The sequence below is a fragment of the Coturnix japonica genome, chromosome 8 (assembly GCF_054131305.1).
Source record: "Coturnix japonica strain WE chromosome 8, WE-NBRP24, whole genome shotgun sequence".
Classification (NCBI taxonomy): domain Eukaryota; kingdom Metazoa; phylum Chordata; class Aves; order Galliformes; family Phasianidae; genus Coturnix; species Coturnix japonica.
The window spans coordinates 26,648,757-26,669,264 of NC_140670.1; the positions used below are offsets into that span (position 1 = coordinate 26,648,757).

The 20,508-nt window shown below is 43.2% G+C and overlaps 1 protein-coding gene across 6 annotated transcripts in view; it reads right to left on the reverse strand.

Annotated features, from left to right (window-relative positions):
- ABLIM1 (actin binding LIM protein 1) overlaps positions 1 to 20,164 on the reverse strand; it is a 166,041-nt gene extending 145,877 nt beyond the window's left edge. For 4 of the 6 annotated variants that reach the window (XM_085554788.1, XM_085554787.1, XM_085554784.1 and 1 more), the window contains exon 1: positions 19,983 to 20,164. In XM_085554788.1, coding sequence (XP_085410914.1) covers positions 19,983 to 19,995 — 13 coding nt within the window. In that variant the 5' untranslated portion in view covers positions 19,996 to 20,164. Of the gene's footprint in view, positions 1 to 11,405; positions 12,726 to 19,982 lie in introns of those variants that run through there. The other 2 variants (XM_085554786.1, XM_085554772.1) reach the window with 2 other exon arrangements.
- Between the last annotated feature and the right edge of the window lie 344 nt (positions 20,165 to 20,508).

Genomic DNA, 20,508 nt, shown 5'->3' on the forward strand with positions numbered 1-20,508 from the left:
TCTCTAAACTGAGACCAGACTGAACTTGTAAGGCCTGGTGCAAAGATCTGCAGAGCCTTAAATTCCTCATACCATGAAATAAAAGCAAACTCTTGCTGGAAAAACTTACTGTTTCTTTTAAAAGTGAAGCCTGTAATTCCACAGACATCATTGTGAAGGATGAAGGTACTCTGCGAGGCCACACAGTGTAATTACACCTCTGTGATATCTGAAGCCAAAACAAAAGACCAAAGCTTACCTGCTCCAGGTTTAGGCCATTGCAGACGTGACTACAGAAGATTCCAAAAGCCAAATTACAAAGTACAAGTTCCTTTGGTCACAGGAATGCGCGACAGTGGCTTTGAGTCATTTCACCCTTCCCTCATTAAAACCATTATGTAGCTAGGAAAGCCAAACTTTGTCTCAGGAGTTCTGAGATCCCTAATGGCGACCAAATCAGTAGCTATACATAAACTGCTGTGAAGGCATTTGTTGGCCCCAAGGGGTAAGCTGATTACACACAAGAACAGCATGAAAGTGAGGTGATTAACTTCAGTGGAAATACAGCCACAAAGCTGCAGCTATTTAGCTTCACAAGTCCAAATCTAGTTAAAAAAAATAAATAAAAGTTAATGATATAACGTACCTTTGATTTAACAGAAGAATATGCAAGAACATATGCATCACAGATCTGGATACGAAACAGAGCAATGATCCAAACAATTCTCAACCTGGCTTTCAGATCTAAATGCACAATCTTTATGGTTAAAGCTTATCAAAACCACACTGTGCCCCAACACCTCTTCAGATGAAGGTGAAGGTACGTGTGGATACGTGGCAGCATTTTTTCCAGTGTTACATCGAGAACGACGAGAACAGATGGAGGAGATGGGGGCAATGGGGGGATATGGGCGGTATATGAAGGGCTAGGGGGAGGTATGGAGGGAATATGGGGGGATATGGGGGGGATATGGGGGGACATATGAGGTTATGGGGGGATATAGGGGTGCAGCCGCTCCCACCTCCCGCCGCCAGGGGGCGCCGCATCGCCGCCCTCCGCACGCAGCCAGTTTTCCCTGCTCCAGCGGCCCCGAAGCCGGGTAACCAGAATAAAGGAAGCCCATTTAAAATGCTTTTTTATACGGCAGGTTGTAAAACGATATTAAGATCTGTTCCACAGGCTTCCTAGAAGGGGCAAACACCAGCACACAGCTCTGTGTAAAAGCACTCCCTTAAAAACAGCTCATCCTTCACCTGGAACTAGGAACCCACGGCTCTGCCATGCAAAGTGAATTTTATCAACTGGATTCGGGGTCGGCCATTCAGTTTCTGACATCTCAAATGTACACACATACACGTCACAGCCAACCCATTTGATGAGCCACACTTGTTTCTGATTCTCTGATGGACTCTGCAATTCACCTGCCAACCTACCACCTTTATACCTCTGCTGTCCCTTAAGATTAGAAAGTCCTCACAGACTGGTCACAAGGTGTGGCACAGAGCCCATCCCTCCCGCCAGCCTTGCTGGGTTTCCCTGTGTTCATCTAATTCTAGCAACACAAAGCAACATTCAGAGTGGGGTTCACCTTACCCATCAGGAGATAAGCATCTCCTCTGTGCTACATCATGAAAGCCTTCCCTACAACCAATACAAGAAAAGTACGTACAAAGGGTAACTTATCACCTTGTCTTACATTTATCAGGATGAATGCTACTTTTAATCCCTCAACAACTGTTCAGATCAAGCACAGTCAATGCCACCTTGGTCATCTGTCAGAGGATTCCTGTCTGCTCCGGTAAGTACAAAAGCAAGCCAAACTTAATGCTTGCCTTAGACAGGTGGGCTCACAGAACTAACATGAAAGGGAATCACTGCTATTTCAAAAACAGGGAAAATAAAAGCCCTTAACATGCTCAAATCAGCTAAAATTACATTCCCAAAGAACTTTGCTTGTCCTCCAAAATGAAACCTTCTGATGCTAACAAACAAGTAGTGTTCTTTCCCCGTGCTCTGTAACAAGTTCTTAAACTTACAAGACAAACTCTTCCTAAGTGTATTTCCGATGACCAAAATCCCAACCTTTTCTAAAGTCAGCAGTCTTCTGCTTCATGACTAAAAATATTTCTCTGTTCAATAACCTTCCAGACTTTTAATGCTGGGAAACACAAGAAACCATAACGAAGCGTACTGTAAAGACAAAAACAAAAGTCCATTTTAAGATAGAAGGCTCAGGAGTAAAAGAAAAAGATTATACAGTCAATCCTCTCTACTACACTATTGCCAGCAGGGGATTAAAGAGAAAGGGAGAGAAAAAGAAAGAAAGAATAAAAACAACCTTAGGATTAAAAACACAACCAGCAGCATCAGTTCTGGGCCTGAGTGATGGCTCCAAAGAGGCTCAGGCAAAGGAGCACCACAGAGCACTCCAGCCGCAGGCTCCAGGAGGCCTGATGGATCCAAAGGAAGCAGCCTGTGCAGCAACTGCATGCTGTGCCTTCATGCTCTTATCTGCCAGTATGTGCTCCCTCATGAATCACAGACTAAATCCCTGTGGACACAGAAAGCACAGCCAAGAGCAGGCAGGTTTACTTCAGTCAAAGTACAACTTCACTGCATGCGACCTAAATTAAATGCAAACAACAACAACCAGGCAGTGCTGAAGAAACCACAGCCTTCACATGTCTGAAATGATTAGTGTCAAGGAAAGGAGAGTGTTTTGGAAACTTGTATTTGTTTTTAATATCTTGACTCTGATTATGTCCACCTTAAAACACCGACACTTACTGTTTCCAAGGAAAGGCACATCTAAAGCTAAGCAGCTGCAAAAAGATGAATACTGAGTTACTTCTGAGTTACAAGATGCTAGGCCACTTCTAATTATAATTCATTGCCTCAAACACTGGTCACCTGTAACATGATTAAGTACACCTTGGGGAATTCATTGAGCAAATGGCACAGCAAGAGGTAATAGCAGGAAGGTCCCTCCAGCTTTAGCCTTAGCTGTGTTCCTAAGGTCACACAATGTAGAGCATCATTTTAACCATGAGTCTACACAGGAAATCACTGCACACAAACCAAATTCTGCAGTGCCCTCCCAACAAAACACAGCTCTCCTCTCTCTGTGAAAATGCCATGGAAATTGGTTCATTAACAACCTGGAAATAATCTAATTGCAGATTGAAGGACATCTTTAGCACTATGTGCATGCCATCATATTTATCTTTGCTTCCTGTCATCACATACAAAGGACATGTTTTCATTGCAGTTCGTTTGACTGACTGGCTCCAAAATAATCACTTCTCACCTCCACTGACATTTCTGTAAATTATTTTTGCTTGAGAAAAAGCCAACCTGAGGAGCTGCGAGGTACATTACACAAAGCAGCTTGAGGCTTTTGTCTGCCTTAACAGCAAAATAACAGTGCTAGAAAAGTGTTCCTTCTGCTCCCAAGCAGATTCAGAATCAAATTTCACAAAGAAAAGGAGTGACCCAGTTCAGCAACGTAAATACATTTGATCTCACATGCTTCAACACTTACCTGAAATAACGGTGAGATGCTACAGCTTGCACTTCAGTCAATTGTGTGAATGTTTGTTATGATAAACAGAAACAGATAAAGAGAAGGCCAGATTATTGTGGGGAAACTGGCAGAGGTCACCTAAATGGCAGAGTTCCTACAGCTGAGGCTTTGCCCTGGAGTCCTACGAGCTGTGTACTTCACATGTTTGCACTGTTCCAAGCACAGGGCCAGCAAGCAGCACTAATGAAAGACTAACAGCCCTGCAGTGAGATCAGCGTCATCAGAATATCAATCCAACTCCAAAGCCATCCCAGAAATGCTACATTTGCCAAACAGAACCATGGTGATATCTTCAATTTATTCCTAATACAATCCATCTCCCTCACCTATGAAACTATAAAAGGTTGTTAATGATGAATAAATATCAGCCAAAAAGTGCTCTTATTAGAGCTGTGCTAAGGAGCAAAGAGCTGCTTTTGCAGATTTCAATGTACTGCACGTTTCCATCTTGGAAAAAAACATGAACATACAAAAATGGCACACTAGGACCCACTGCCTCCACCCTGGAACAGCTTATAAGTGACTTTCCTTCTCAAAACCTTTCCACCTCTCTACAGCTGTTTATAACGAGAGCAAAGAAACATCTCTCCAATCCAGCCTGGATGATTAATTAACTGATTCAACAGCAATGCTGCAGCTGCGTTTGCCAAGTTATCATTCTCATGACCATAATTAACACAGAGGAACTTCCAGTGGGAATCAGGCCTGAATGACATCAGTGGTAACAATCAAAGCTCCTGAAGCTTTCACAGTACTTCAGAATGGACTTCTCAGCCCACTGAACAATCCTAGTTCTCTCAGTCCTGCTAAAGGCCTCTTGGAGACAGGTTAGGCTCAGGATGTTTCTACTGGACTCAGGGATCACCCAGAAGCCTCTGACTTAAGGCTCTGCTTCAACAATAGCAGTGCCTTACGTGCATGTTTTCTTCTGGAAATAAACCAAACACCTGCCTGGAACAATATATTATCACAGTGGATTTGTAATGTTTTTATTTTCATCTGATGAAGACATTGCCATTTTCACCCTTGATTAATGCACCAACCCAGCGCATAAGATATACCATTTCCTCCCACAGAGAACAGTTCCTAGTGAAGCAACACAGTTCTCTCTTTTCTAAAAGAAATGAAAAGAGAGGGCATTCTTGAACCTAGGTGTTCCTGGAGCAGCCCCCAGCCACTATATGCTGCAAGCAAGCCCCAATGCTCTGGAAACAAAGCAGCTTGTGGACTGGGGTGAAAAGGCATATTAAGGCAATAAAGTTTTGATGATGAAGGAACAGCCTTCATTCTCTTCTCTCCGAGTACCTTCTGACTCTCTGACAGCTTCTTGCTAGCATAATGCCCTTACACCAAGCACTTTTTTTATTCCCTGTTTTATTAGAGAATTATTTGTCCCTTCTTGTCATCCCCCTGAAGAGCCCTTTGGCCAGGTGCTGCTGTGAGTGCCCAAATTGTTAAAAAAAAATAAATAAATAAGTAAATAAATAAATAAAGAAGCGATCCTCCCTTGGCCAAGAAACCTCACTGGTGACAGACAGCTTGCAGCAGTCCTAGCTGCGGTGCACAAAAATACTTCTGGGATCCAGATTTCACATCCTAGATCTTCTCTGGCATCAGATTAGTCCTTTTGGCTCTGCAGAAAGGACAAAGAGCCTGGACCCCTGGGCACAACTGTCCTTCACCCAGAACAGCCTGTCAGAGGCTCCACGCTGCCTTTGCATTTAATCTTGCAGCTGACATTTGAAACTTGAAGCTAAAAGGAATCCCACAGATGGGATTTGAAGGTCATCCAAACACAACTTTAAACCTGCTCTATTTTGTTCCCTAATGTAGCCTTGACACAAGCCCCTGTTTGTAAGTTAACCTGCTCTTTTTTCCCTCCAAGTTCATGATCTGGTATATCCATTGATGGCTGGGCGGGTATGAGTAAAAATACATTAAGTGAGATGTTCCCAGTGATATTTTAATTTTAAAACAGTACAGCTGGAAAAAATGATTTTCTCTTTTAACTTACTCTGTTCAACAGCAAACACTTCCCTCTTCTTCCCTATGATCACATCATAAAAGGTAGTGGTAAAAATCTGTTACACCTTTTCAAGACAGTGTGTTAGAGAACTCCTTGACTACCAAGCAAGTGTAAAAGAACTTGTATTGGTAACTCAAAACTACTTACTTTTGTACCTATTTGCACTTGAGCGTTTGCATACAAGGCTGACTACTACTCCAGGCAGAAGATTAGCCCACATCTGCATGACACTTAAATCCTATTTAACCCTATTCCAAATATCATTAACATTCTTCTAGAACAGATGAGACAGCACCACTGTGGATTAGGAAATGGGAGGCATGCTCAGAATGCTGGACTAGATGACAGGGAAAGAACAACATAGTACTACTAGGTTATGCTATCACACATGCTTTCTATGCCTCTTAAATATAACAGCCTTCTTATATATCCTCTCCTATAGCATAATGTGCATCTGCCATCGTAGATAGTGTTAGCTGCCAGCACCTAGAGCATGAAATCCCACAGTCAGAGAGAAGCTGCACTGAGAAAAGCCTGAATTAGCCCGTACTTAGCAGAGGAGTATGGCAAAACTGGATCCAGGTCTAAATGACAACAGTGGAAAAAGCAGACATGAAACTTCCAAATTGCAGAATTCAGCACCTTGTTAAACACACTAATAACAACTTGCCAAAAAGCCCCAACTATTTAAAAATGCATACCTACTTAGTAAATCACGTCTCTAGGCTCACTTAGGAACTGAACAAAACCAAGTGATAAATGCTTCTGAAATAAAACCCTAAAATCTAGTGATGCAGCCCACTTCACACCACAGACTCCAGTCTGAGTTTGGACCAACATAGGCATTGCCAGACAAGGCCTAATAGCTCCTTATTTGCCTCATGCCACCAGATGCCATTTCTACTCACCAGGTGGCACAACACCCCACCAAGCTCTGTATACAAAGGAAAAAAAAACTAACTTACAGGTGGCAACTGATGGCCACAATGGTGAGAAGTCAGGCTCAAAATGTATTCCATGACTGCTGTTTCTGATTACTTCCATTCCACAGCTCACTGCTTTCTGTGATCCACTTTGTCAGAGCAACATACTTTATGATAACTCTCAGGAGATACCTGCTAACTAGACCAAGTGTTTTTCACTAACACTAGCAGCAGTGTAAATGTGTTTCTCACTGTGTGGTTCTTTACTTGAGCTACGCCATGCTTCATCTCCCATAATTTGCACGTCTTACCATCTCTCCTGTACCAAATCTTAAAGTCCTGTAAATACAGGTGAGGTGATTTTGCAGATCCTAATCATTTCTCAAGGCAGCTGCAACGGGAAGTTGTGCTGCAGCTCCTCACCTCATTATATGGCAGCTGCTCTGCTCAGCCCTGGGCTCATCTACAGCACAGAAATACTTGTCCAGAAGAGCAGTTCTGGGCTTGATACATCAGGAAAGTCAGAAAACCACTAAGGGCAATCACTTTAAGCACTAAAGAGCTTGATCACCAAATGAGAGAGCATCGATCTAACAAAGTCATTCTCCTGCACGGTGCATTAAAATCATTAATCCTCAAAGCTTTGTAAAATGGACAAACACAGCTGTTTGTGAGCAGCTGTCTTCAGCAGGGAAAATAGAATCCAAGACTAAATGAGAGCAGGCATAGCCATCCTTAACTACCCTAAACATCTGCATCAAGAAAGCAATCAAAAGGCTAACAGCTAAGTATGGAGGAAGTGTCACAAAAATAATATTGTGCTCCACATGGAGATGTGCTTGAAACATAACTAATACCAATGGATTCTGGTTCATAACTCAAAGGGGAAAATAATGGAAGTTGGAGATGTGTGGGCCCATCAATGGCTTCATGGGAAGTACAAAAACAGTTATAGGCTGTTAATGTGACCCAGAAGGAAGCTCGACATCACTATTATAGAAAGAGGAAATCCTCACCAATAATGTTTGTGGAATTGCTGTCAACATCCTTTGCCCAGAAGGGTGATGACAGCATCCATCATTTTCAAAGAAGCAGAAGTACTGTTATATAAGGGGGTGTACCCATTGAATCCAATGCCTTTCACTGTACTCAATGCGCAACTAAAGTCAGTACAAAAAGAAAGCAGTAAGTCACACAGGGAACTAATACAGCTGTATTCACCCTCCTCATTTAGAGCCATCCCTTCTGGAAAAGCTGGGACAGAGCTACAGAGCTGCAGCAATGTTAAGTTTGGGAAGGTCTCTAGGGAATAAGATGCACCCTACAGTATAGAAGTACAGGATGTGCAGACAGGAGCTCTGGGCCATCAGCAGGAAATGTCCTGCAGTGCATTACCCAGAGAGAACTGCTTATTAGTTGTTTTAACTCAGAAACAAAATAAATGATCTGACCATTCTCTGTTCATTTGGTCAGCAATTTACCCCAAATACCCCAAGCATATGGAGACCAAATTCCCTCAGAGCTGAGAAAATAAGGTGAAACGGTGATCTGCTCAGCAAATAGGATTTTGCTCGTTCTATGGTCTTACACTGGGGTTGATTCTAGCCCTAGATCCTACACTGCTTCACTTAACACAGCTAACACGTGTGACTAAAGCTCTGCGCAGCTCCAGATGGCCAAATGTCAAATAAATTAAAAAAGAACCACAGCCAAATCTCTGCTTAAAAAAAAATAATAATTAAAAAATAATAATTCATACAAATCAAAAAGGGAATTTGAATTCAGCATCAGGAAACACAATGCAACATGCTGACTTTCCTTTGTAAGTCACTTTTTCAAGAAATGTACCTTGTGAAAGATAAAAGATACAATGGTAACAAAAACATGCAATCACGCAATAAATCTACCACCCTTGGTACTGAACAACCTTCCAGCTCTCTTCATCCTGCTGACAGCATTCATGTCATCCAACACAAAAAGCCACCATGCTCTAGATTAGGGATAAATCCCCCACAGCCCAGCTAGCACACAAGCCATTCCATTATAATAAAGTAATAGAACTATTCAAACAGCAATGCTCAGAAACTGCAGTTTACTTAGAGAAGACTGGAGCATAAGCAAGGAAGCAAACTTTGGGCTAGATAAAAGAAATAGGTACTTGCCTATGGTTCAGCTAACCCAGAAATCACAACTGGCAGCAGCTGATCGACCATACAAAAACTGAATAAAAGCACATATACGCACACACAATTTGTAGAGTTCCTCATGCTTCCAGCAGTTTGCCAACATGGCTGCTGGAATGGCAGAAGAAAAGCTCCATACAAAGCAGAGCAGGGTTTAGCACAGAAGAAAGGGAGAAGAATAAAGAAACAGCAATATTTTGATCAACATACAGACCTGGGACTCCGATCAGTAGGATCAGATTCCAACTTCGCACAACTTCACTTCCCTGCACTAACCTACATCTGACATCTGTCACATCACTCTTGACACAGCCAAAAGTAATTTTCACACCTTCCCTCTAGAACAGCATTCTCTCACATGTCCTACATCAGATAAAGCAGACTGTAGAGCAAATACAGATTTTTACCTAGTCTCTTGGAACTATTAGGGTGAATGACTCCCCAGTGCCTACTTTCACCAGCTCAAATCAGCAGAATACATGTTATAAATCAACTGTGTACAATTAACATTCTTATTTATATTCCAAAGTATAATTCTATCAATTAATTTTCTAAGTGAGAATATATTGTTGAGGCTCTCTGTGCTGCCTCAATAATATATTCTTCCTTAGAATTTAGGGGGTGGAGTGGGATGTTTATGAACAAAAGTGTGGTGCTGAGCTACCTACCTGCTGGGTTAAACCACAACACGCTGCTCCCAGACATTCCCCAAAGGATCTGACCAATTCATTTCTCTGACTGACACAAACCTGAAATCACTCTGCTGGCCTCCACAGTTATTTGAGATTTACAGAACACAACAAAGCATATCACTCATCTCCATAGAGCTCTGCCACAAATAAAGATTTGATGTCAATAAGCTCGAACTGCAGTGCATAAAATAAGCACCTGCAGTTTCTAAACAGTTATTCAGGCAAGAAATAGATTAGAAATAAAAAGCAGGCTAATTATTTTTGAAAGACTTAGAGAAGGAAAGATCAAATTGCTGCATGTTTCACCTTCTAATATTGTCAGGTACTATGCTCAAGTGTAACCAGCAGCATTTCCTGACATTTCCAACACATATGAAGTAGGAAAATAAGTGTTTTAGAAAGGCTTTTGCCTTCAGTTTCCCAGTGGAAAATTAATTTGATTCTCAACATTTGCACTCTCAAGTTGAAATGTTAATATTACAAATACGGTGCTGACAGAATCCATAAATACTCTCAGTAACTAACCTGGGCCAGAATCAAAGCTGAATCCAAGCTTTCCAACAGGGTTATCTTGCAATACAGTAATCAATCCCGGGGAGGGTGTGGAGGGGAAGGATGCAGCAATAACTCCTGTGACTTTGGTTACTTGATACCTCTGTAAACACCAATTTCATTTACAGGAAGTATATTTTACAAACAAATCTGCTTGCTCTATTTATAAAAACAGTTCTGCTCAATTCTGGCTGCACCTATGGGGCTCGTTAGATATGTCAGAAATCACAGAGACATCCTAGAGAATCTCACAATCCATTCATTCCCCTCCATTCATTCATTAATGCAGGACCTCTGATAGCATTATTCTTTTCAGTTACTTTATATGCATACGGCCCTAGGAAGTCACGTTATCCATCTATTTGAAATTTCAACTTGCAGTGCAAAGCAAACATCAGTTGCAAAGCGATAACTATTTATGCAAAGAAAACAGCAGACTACTTTCAAGAAGCAGCAGCACAACTGTCACCCAGCAGGAGGGACCCGCAGCAGCGCTGGAGCTGTTCAGCCCCACTGAAGAGCAGCTCCCTGCTGTACAAGCACGGAAACATCACACCACACTCAGTTTTCTGGTTTTCTCCTCAGAAGGCATAAATTTGCACCGACATGCCCCCTACCCCCCGCGTGGTATCACTACAGAAGCACAGCTTCACAGAAGCAGGAGGGAAATCTGCTGAGGAACAGGAGCTGGCAGAGCACAGGCTGCAGCACTCAGCTTTTAGGCTGCTATGGATTTTTCCCAGGTGATTACAAACCAGCACTTCCCTCTGCTCTCTCCTGAAAAACAATAAAAACATTCTCACCAATTACACAGCAGCTGCTATGCTGTTTGGGGTGTCCAGAATTCAAAGAAATAAAACCAAGCTTTTTGACATCAGAGCATTAACTCCATCCATTAGAGAGGTGCCTGTAACTCTCCAAATCTTCTCTGTTCCCATTTCTTTTATTCTCTTATATTCAAGGCTGGTTCTGGACCATGCCAGCTCTGCTTCTACCAGCTGGCACTCTCTTCACTGTGCTTTAGACATTCCTCTTGCTCCCCATTCCCAGCTGCCCTTCCCTTTTGCTTCCATCCCTCCAGTGCTCACACGCTGTCCCTGACCCCACTGCCCTCAGGACTTCTGAGCCCTTGGGAGAACAGCACAAGAAGCCAACGCAATGAGGGCACATCAAGGCTGAGTCTCAGACTCTCTTCCTGATAAAACTGAGTCATAATCTGCAGAAGCAAGATGCACATCTCACTAGGCCCATGCTTTTGGTAGAAGTGTTCAGTTAGATAAACTAATTACATAAACCCATAAACTCATAATTGGAAACAGGAATTGTATGGACTGGAACACCAATCACCACCCTTCCATCTTCCAAATGGCTGCAAGGAGCTCAGGGGACTGGAGCTCCTCTGGTAGCTCTCTCTGTGGGCTCCAGAGCCTTTGGTATGTACCTGTGCCCACTCACACATGATCCACCTGTGGCACATTGCTGGGGTTCCCTCTTCCTGCAGCTCCTTACTTGCAGCTGGCTGCCCACAGAATTCATCTGCAGCAGCCGTTCCCTTTGGCACCGCTGCCAACAACCTGCGCTAAAAATACCACACAAGCATCATAAATAGCAAGATGGGAGAACTCGAAATCCCCCCTGAGGCACAAAGCCTTTTTGCTTTTCATAAATACAGAGTGGCAACAATGCACAGAGAATAAAGTGCATGTTATTGCACTGGTCTGCTGGGTCCCCTTGCCTTGCAGAAAGAAAGAATGACAGCTTTCACTGGCTGCTAAAGCTGGCACCAGAAAACAAGAGAACACTGCTATGGCAAAAAGTCACCAAATCCCCCACATCCAGTCTTATTTAAAGACCTATTTAAGAATAATAGTATTCAGGATTTTATTGTAAATCTTATATTCTGTATGAATACGATCAGTTAACCAGAGCCTCTTTCCCTGAAACGCTGCAGCAAATGTGCATTGCACATCTAAGCACACAAAATGTTTTTGCCAAGTATCTCAAATTTCTCATATATCAAAACATCTGGCTACAAAAAATAGAAAAAGTATTTGTTGACATTTTTGGACAGAGATTACTTCAGGTCAAGTCGGAAAGAATCCCTAAGCTGCAATCATCAAATTCTTTTATCAGTTACTCTGGATTTAGCCAGTGTTACTAAAAGAGAAATAAGACACAGGCTTTTTATAGCAGCTGCCAATCTAAGGATGATCAAAGTTTTATTATTCTTGCTTAAGATCAAAGTCCAGCATTTCAGGATTATCTCCAGCTCATAAAGTAGAATAAACAGTTTTGGATAACCCCATTATTATATAACAATACTGTTTCCCTCTAAGGAATTTCATTGTTTTTGCACGTGCCACAGGTTGTTAATGGATCATCTGATTACCATTAAATTCCTTTACTGGCTTATTGTGACAACAGAAAATTATACAACAGCAGCAAAAGACCATAAAAACTTTAAATCCTGTCCTGTGTGTCTGCATTCATATGAAGAAAACATTGGAAAGCACAGGTGAAACTGATTACAAAATAAAACTGAGGATGATTTCAGTGAAAGCCCATAGGTTTTACAGCTCTGCTCATTCCAAACCCCTGAAGACACCTGCAGGTTTCCTGCTGTGGGACACAGACACTCACCTGCAGCTCATCACAGCCTGCTCACACCTGCACACACCTTCAGGCTGGAACAAAGGAAATCTTCAGCAAAGAAATCAGCACACTTTTGTTGTGATGACTTGCATAAAGAAGCATCAAATATTTCCTCATGGGAGATACTGCAAGTCCCTTTGATGCTAAATCTTTTTTTAAATGTGCAATTGTTGGTGCTCAGATTTGTGCTTCACTCGGGCGTGCTTTCACTCACAAAGTTTTTTATTCTATTGTTTTTCACTCTGAGAAAAATAATGATTTCTGCCTTATCTACTGACTACGCTCCTGCACCTCCAGGGAAACAGCAAATCCATCTCTTTTACACCCTAATTCTATGAAGTTCACTCACCTTACACTGTATTTAATGGGAGCCGCTCTTCCAAAAATGTAGATTAACAGAACCTCAAATCCAGGACACCTCAGTAAGCCAGTACTTTTCATCTCCTGAATGTGTAGGCAGACACAGAGCTGGAACATCTTTTCCAGAGCTGTGTTATGTTATCTTATCTGTGTTCCTTTATTGTTAACTCATTTTCACTTCTTATCTAACCTGGTCGCCTCCCAGAATTTCTAGTGCCAAAAATAAACCAAAAGCTTTCATCACTAGTTTAAAGGAAACTGCAATTTGAAAAGCAGTTTTGTTGATTTCTCTGTTGATCAAAGATGCTTTATAAAAGCCTGATGTAGTAGAAACAACATCAGCTTTATAATGACTAGAAGTCATTAGAGCTGAATCCTTTCGCTGAGTGAAATCTCACAGTCCTTATTCATACAATACTTACACTGGAGGAAACAGTAGTTGAGAGCACATTAAAAATGACTAAGTTTAAAGTCCCAGATTTAGCAAAGAGTAATAAGTATTTAAAAAATAATAATAATAAATTGCAGAAACCACTTCAGTTTGGCACTTTGGAATAAAGCATGACAACATATAACCTGCTTGTGCAGTTCCAGAAACAGAAGAAAGCTGTCAACCAAAACTTGTTCTCATCTTCTCTGAACCTCCATTGGGATAAGGCCACTCATTTCTCTGACATACTTCCAGAACTATCACTTCTAAGCTCTGTGCCAGTAAGTTACCAAGACAAAGTTTATGTGCACAAAGGAGAAAAACATCTGGAAAAAGACATTGACTTGGTTAAGGAGAAGCAGCATTTTCCAGTGTACTCCAAAAAGAACTGAGCCCTAAGAGCTGCAGAGAGGCAGAATGTCACAGTGTGCTGACCAGCTCAACCGTGAGCAAACACTGAAGCTGTACCACAGGGGAAAAAAAGCCCCCTATGCACCCTTGGAGAGCCAAGGACTCATCCCTGAAGCCACAGAGCACTTGGGCTCATCATGTTTTTGTTGTTTTTTTTACACACCAGTCTCTTACAGTGACAATCACAGACACTCCTGGCACTTTAAAATGCAGAGCTTACACGAACACTGGGGCCCTGGGCAGCCTGGTCTAGTAGGTCTCGACTGGCATCATGGAGTTTAAGTCAAATGTGGGTGCATGAGCAGCAGCCCTGCTCTGTGTTTGCTGCTACACACTGGGATTTCCATGAAACAAACCAGCTCACCAGAGCACTGATTCTAGCTTACCAACAGCAACAGGAAAATGTAGGACTCCTCCTCCATACTGTATCTTACCAAGGCTTCTCCATTCCCACCTTGGTTATGCATTAAGGATTTCTTTACATTACACCTGGGACTGCTAAACACACTGAATGTAAGGCTCAATGTTTACAGGACTGAAACTGTTACTTGGGTTGGATTTTCTAAAACTGAAATCCTTTCTGAAAATATGCCCCAATAAGGCTGAGCATTTAAAAGATGAGTCTCACTGAGGATTTAACTGAGACCACTTACAAACACACCATCGCCTGAATAGTATCTAATATTAAAAAAATATATTGGAGGCTACTTAGTGGTCTTGGAACCCACAGAACAACATCTGCTTTACAACGTCTGTTTTCGTCTTTATACTGCAAAACTAAGAAATACCACCCCAAGCACATGAACTACCCACGCGTGGTTTCATTTTCAATTACTTACAGATTACATTAAAAACAATTCATGATATTTATTTCAAACCTGTTATATTAAAAAAAAATAAATCCCCAAAAGATTGTTTTCAGAGACTGCAGAACATATGAGCTTCTGCTGTTTTTCATTGAAAGCAATTTTGCTGGTTTCCCCATCCATAAGCCGATGTTCATTTTCCTTCTATGCGATTCCTTTCAAAGCTGCACATCTAAAATAGATTCTGCCTCATTGTCCCAGTTTCCTTTTGTTGTTGCCGTTAGTCCACGTAAGTTTTTCTATGCATTCCGGATTAATTTACATTAATCTCAAAAGTTAAACAGCACAGACTAATTTTTGTTGAGGAGAAAAAGGAGAAGTGGCAAAACTTATAAAAGAGCAACTTAAAATAAATGTTGTTATTTAAGCCAGATACCTCATAAAACCTCATAAAACCATTCTTCCTTTTCACTGAAACAGAAGTTCTACCAGTGCTAAAGATGAGGCTGTGGACAATGATTCTGACATGCAGACAAATACAGCTTGCAGGGCTAATCCAGGAGCTGATCCTGAGTTATTTAAGCCACTAAATTGAGGTTCAAGCCCTTAAATGAGTAACTAAAATAAATTAAGTTACCATATGTATTGGGGAAATAAACCTAAAGTATGGAGAGGATTAAACAACAGTACAAAATCAGTACAAAAGAAATTGATGATGAACACTGGGGAGAGAAAAGCCATCGGTGCCAGCTCTGTGCTCTGCAGAGCGCAGCTCCTCCAGGCAGGGCTCCACCGCCGCCTGGGTACCACTGCAGCACTCAGCCCTGCCAAGAACATGCTCCTGCAGCCTGGGGAGCCTCACACCAAGGAAAGCTCTGGAAATCCCTAGGTCTGGGAGGGTGAGATGCCACAGTAACTAACCGCTGAACTCCATTTTTAAAGCAATAGGAATACCCAGTCAGTTTTTACTGGCTCTCCAGTCTCCGACTGAAAGAAGTACCTCTGACAACAAGTAGAAAAGCACAGCAACAGATTTCAAACAGGATGAGACAGACATTGCCACCTTGTGAAAGGCTGGTTCCTTTTGATATGACTGATATTACTGTGCTAATCACAGACTGCAACAAATTGCTGGGCTGCAGCAGACAGTAGCTCATTTTTAACCCAATCAGCAGAGACCTCAACGCAAGGCATCACAGACATGGCTGCAGCTGTCTGAGGAGGATCAGAGGATTGAGGAAAGAAAAACAGAAGTTACTGGTGGATTATACAGGAACTCAAGATTACTACGTAAATTTCTCACTGCAAAACCTGGTTTCTTCATGCAAGTTCACACCTGTGAGACAGATCCATCAAGTGATCCACATAGTGCATGAGGAAAGAAGTTACCTGAGCAACATAATGAGGTGAAGCAGGTTGTCTTCTCATAGGAATGCACTGTCATCTTGGGTAGCCACAATGAGTATTGAATCATAGAGCCACAGAATATCCTGAGCTGGAAGGGACCCATGAAGATCATCACATCCAACTCTGGATCCATACAGGACCACCCAAAAAATCAGATCATAAGTCTGACACTGCTGTCCAAATGCTTCTTGATCTCAGGCAGTTTGGTGCCATGCCCGCTGTCCTGGGCAGCCAGTTCCATGCCCACAACCCTCTGATGAAGAACCTATCCCTAACACAGCTCCAAGCCATTCCCTTTGGCCCTGTTGCTGCCTTCAGAGATCAGAGCCCCTCAGCTCCCTGTGGGCTGCCATGAGGCCACCCTCCCAAGGCTCCAGCCAAGGGACCTCAGCCATTCCTCACACATCTTCCCCTCTAGACCTTCAACATCTTTGTAGCCCCAGAGTAGTCTGAGAACAGGACCAGAAGGCAGAAATTCCCCTTCCAACCCTGGCTTTGTGCAAAGGAAGACATCATTTCAGTTGTCTCACATGTATAACGAGGTCTCCCTACACCAGTGTGTCAGTGATTTATTTGTGTTTGATCTCTATTTGTTACAAAATCAAATCTGAAAAGACAAAGATTGTAGTATAAAATAAATTCTTATGCTAAAAAAAATCCTACTGCGTTGACTGTTGAGTAGACTAAAAAATATAATTACCTTCTCTACAACTCCCACACCCACATATCAGAATGGCACAGCACAACCTGTTAATATCAGACAGCAATAATATTTATCTAACTCTGGCTTCTGTCAAAACTTACTGATTTTGTTATGGCACAGAGAAAGACGCTGCTACTGATAAACCTCGTATTTTATGCGCTTCCAGTTGTTCCTGGTGTTGCCTACTGGACTAAATACAGTTCATTCTTTCAGCATTTTTATTAAAAAACTTAGCAAAGACCACCCAACAGTACCACCTCTGCTTGTTTGTTCTAGCATAAATGAGGATTAGGAAAGTTTAAAATAGCCATTTTTCCATTAACTTAGACCTTCATGATAACAAGCAGTTTTGACAGTTTTGAAGCAGTTTGAGATAACACGCATAAGTAGGTCACAGTTATACTTGGCTTTAGAAAAATGCCTTTCATCCAGCAAATTTACAGCTCTTTACAAACAAGCCCTTAGGTAAGCAACAACCTACAAGGCTTACTCCAACACCCGAATTCAGTCATGTATGAAACCTAATAGCAACTACTTAATAACAGCTGAAAGTACAATATGAAGGCCTTTGCAAACTGCACAATTGAAAAGCATGACTGACGTCAGCTCCCCTGATCCCAACAGGCCTCAGAGCAGGTCATGAGAGTGCCCTGGGAAGGGCTCCAACTTGACAGCAATGTGAAAAGGGATTTTCAAAGTTAATTTCAGCTCCTGGATCCATCATCAGATTCCCAAGGTGATTATTTGCTCAAGCTTTTGGGAATACTCATCTATGCTACTTCACCTGTTATTTGTTCAGACCTTCAGCCAGAGCTGTACTAGAAGCAAAGCTGCAAAGGAAGGTTGGAGATCTTACATGTTTATAACACAGAGGGTTGAGGAACAGGTGAGAAGGACATCAACCATCAACAACACAGTCTATAAAGGGTAGCAAATAAATAAAGGACCAGTTCAGAAAATTCACCCTAAAGAACACATGAGCGCTTAAAGCAACCCCTCTGACAAAGCTAGTTCACAAAGCCAGCTCCTGCTGTACAAGTAGGAAAGCATAAAACCTTATCTGGAGCCCCATTTCCAGCAACATTACATTAGTTTGCATTATTATACTTTATGTATTAAACTACAATTTACCATGAGCTATGTGGTGCTTCTGGCTAAATAACAATAAGGAACTGGAGCAGAACAGGTGAAAGGAGTGGTACCAAAGTACAGAGGTTCTGCTGGGTTTCAGGAACTTCTCCTGTCCTCTGTTGCAGTCAGTTCACTAGACCATGCTGCCTCCTGGAGCAAAAGAGTTGAATAAGAGAGCAGCACTGTTTGAACACTGATGAGATTGAGATGGATTTTGCTGTGCCTCAAGTACCTTCTGTGGTACAGCAATAAAAATGTCACAGGAAAATGTTTAACTCTTTGGCCGTTCTTGTTACGCTTGTTGTATAAACCAACAGGTAGACAACTCCAAATCTGATGCACTCAGAATAACGATGATCATACAAAATATTAGCAGTCAGGCCTGCTGAGCATGTAGACTTAACGATACAGGTTTTAATGAGACTCTGTATGCATGAGCTAATCTGCCATCATGAAGAGTCCCAACTCAACATTCAAACAAAGCCCTGATCTCACACAGACATATTTCCTACACAGCTCCATGCTCATGAGTATCCTCATTAGTACCTGCTCTACCACATAAGTGTGTAAAAGTAAGCTCAAACCCCTAAACCTTTAGCAGCAGTAGTGCTTAGAGCAGTTAACAACAAAGATGCTCTATGCCACCTTATACACAAAGAGCCTTTGGTCAGAACCAAGTAAGTCCATCATTGACTCACACAGATTATGCTTCTTCAGCTCAGTTCATTTGCTAAAATTGAAAAGCAGATATCAATATAAATTAAAATCTTAATCTCTTTTATGAATCTTACTGGCTGCCTCTCTAAAGTCCTGTGAAGTCTCTGTCCAATTAATTACTCTGAAAAGAATGAGATGGCATGGGAAAAGCTGCAAAAGAACCTCCCCCCATCCTCCCCCCCCAGCATCATCAGGCAGCTCTCCAGCAGAAGCAGGCAGACATCAAGCACTGTGCATGTTGTGCAGATGCAATATGAAAAGGGGACGGTGAGAGGAGAAAACAGGAATATGGCCAGTGGGAATGTTTCCTGGCTTCCCACTGTGCACGAGTCAGTTTGGGAGAGCCTTCTGCATAGCAGCAATCACCAGGTACTTCCATTGCTTCCTCAGCTTCAGGCAGCCCTTTGAGGACAGCACACCTCATGCACATCATAAAGCCTTGCTGAGAGCAGGATCTTCCCCAGAAGTATTAATGCAGCCTTAGCACAGCACTGATGCTCATATAATTAATGCTCTTCCAGAAATTGACTCTTTAGAGACCAATGCAGTCCATTTCTTCCTAGAGCAAGAATCCTACCGTGCCATAAAGAATTAAACCGACCTAACACCATTTATTATTTATACCCAAAATGGGTGTGATGCTGTGGGACAATGGTCCTTCCAGCCACAAAGTGCTGACAGCCTTGCAGCAGCCACACAATGCCTTCCATGTGCAGGGAGCCCGTTTGGCCACCAAGAGCAATCCGAGCAAACGGAAGAGAAGATCCATCTGAGCAATGCTCAATACATCAGGATGCAGAGTAATACGGGGTGGACAAGCAGGGCGTATCCCTGTATCCAGGGGCTTGTTCATTTGCAACATGTATTTTTCACAAAGTCTTTTTTTCAATGCAGAGATAACTAGGGAGTGGTTTTACTTGTCATTTTTGTGCAACCAACCCTATGCTCACTGATACATCTTTTTTGTTACGTTTAACTTTACACCTCCGGTTCTCTAATTGCCACAAACCGTAATCAAACCTGAAAAGCAGCAGCTGCCTCTGCTCAACCTGAAGTTTGGGACCATGGAGGCTCTGCAGCCGTTCCCACGTCACACACAACCGAAACACACGCGTGGAAGCCACAAAAACCACCCGAGCGGAGGCCGTTATAACAACGACACCCGTTCTGCGCACAACTTCAGACCGTTCATCTCCAGGAGGACGCGGCCACATCGGGGCGAGCCGCCACGCCCAAACCCGGTGCCGTTCTACGGGTGACACGAGCCGCGCTGCCCAGCGCCCCGACAGCGCAGAACCGCCGCTCCGCTCCCCGCACAGGTGCGGCGGGGCCCAGCCCGCAGCTCACAGCCCACCCGGGAGCCCACCCGTCTCGCCCCGCTCCCCGAGGCCTCGGTACGGCGGCAAGGTCAACCCAGCGCACCCACCTCTGGCGGACATCGCTCGGGCGGCCCGCACCGCCCTGCGCCCTCCACGCCGCGGCGTCCGATGCGGGGCCGGAGGAGGCGCTGGGCCGGGCGGGGCCGCCTCGCTCGCTCCGTGTCTGCCCGCCGCGGTGCGGGGCGGCGCCGGGGGCGTCGCTTCGACGCGGTGCGGGGCTGAGAGCGGCGGCTGCGGCGGGGCGGGACTGCGTGCACCGGCTGCAGGAGCGATGGAGACGCCGCGCGGATGAAGGTCCTCGAGCCGCTGCTTGTAAAATGCCTGACTCTGGCAGGCGGTATGAACGAGCCTCCACTCCGGTGCCGTCGGCTCCGCTGGGAATTCGCCCACTGAACAGCACAGGAACTGTACATCTGCGTGTAAACGGGCTGTAAGTTAATAGTATCTATTTACACGCTTGTATGTAAATAGTCGGGATTTATTTAGACGTCTGTAAATAGTATATAAGCATAACGATAGCAAGCTTGTCTGCAACAGTCTTGTCATTACCATGCAGCAAAGAGTGCTCGCTCC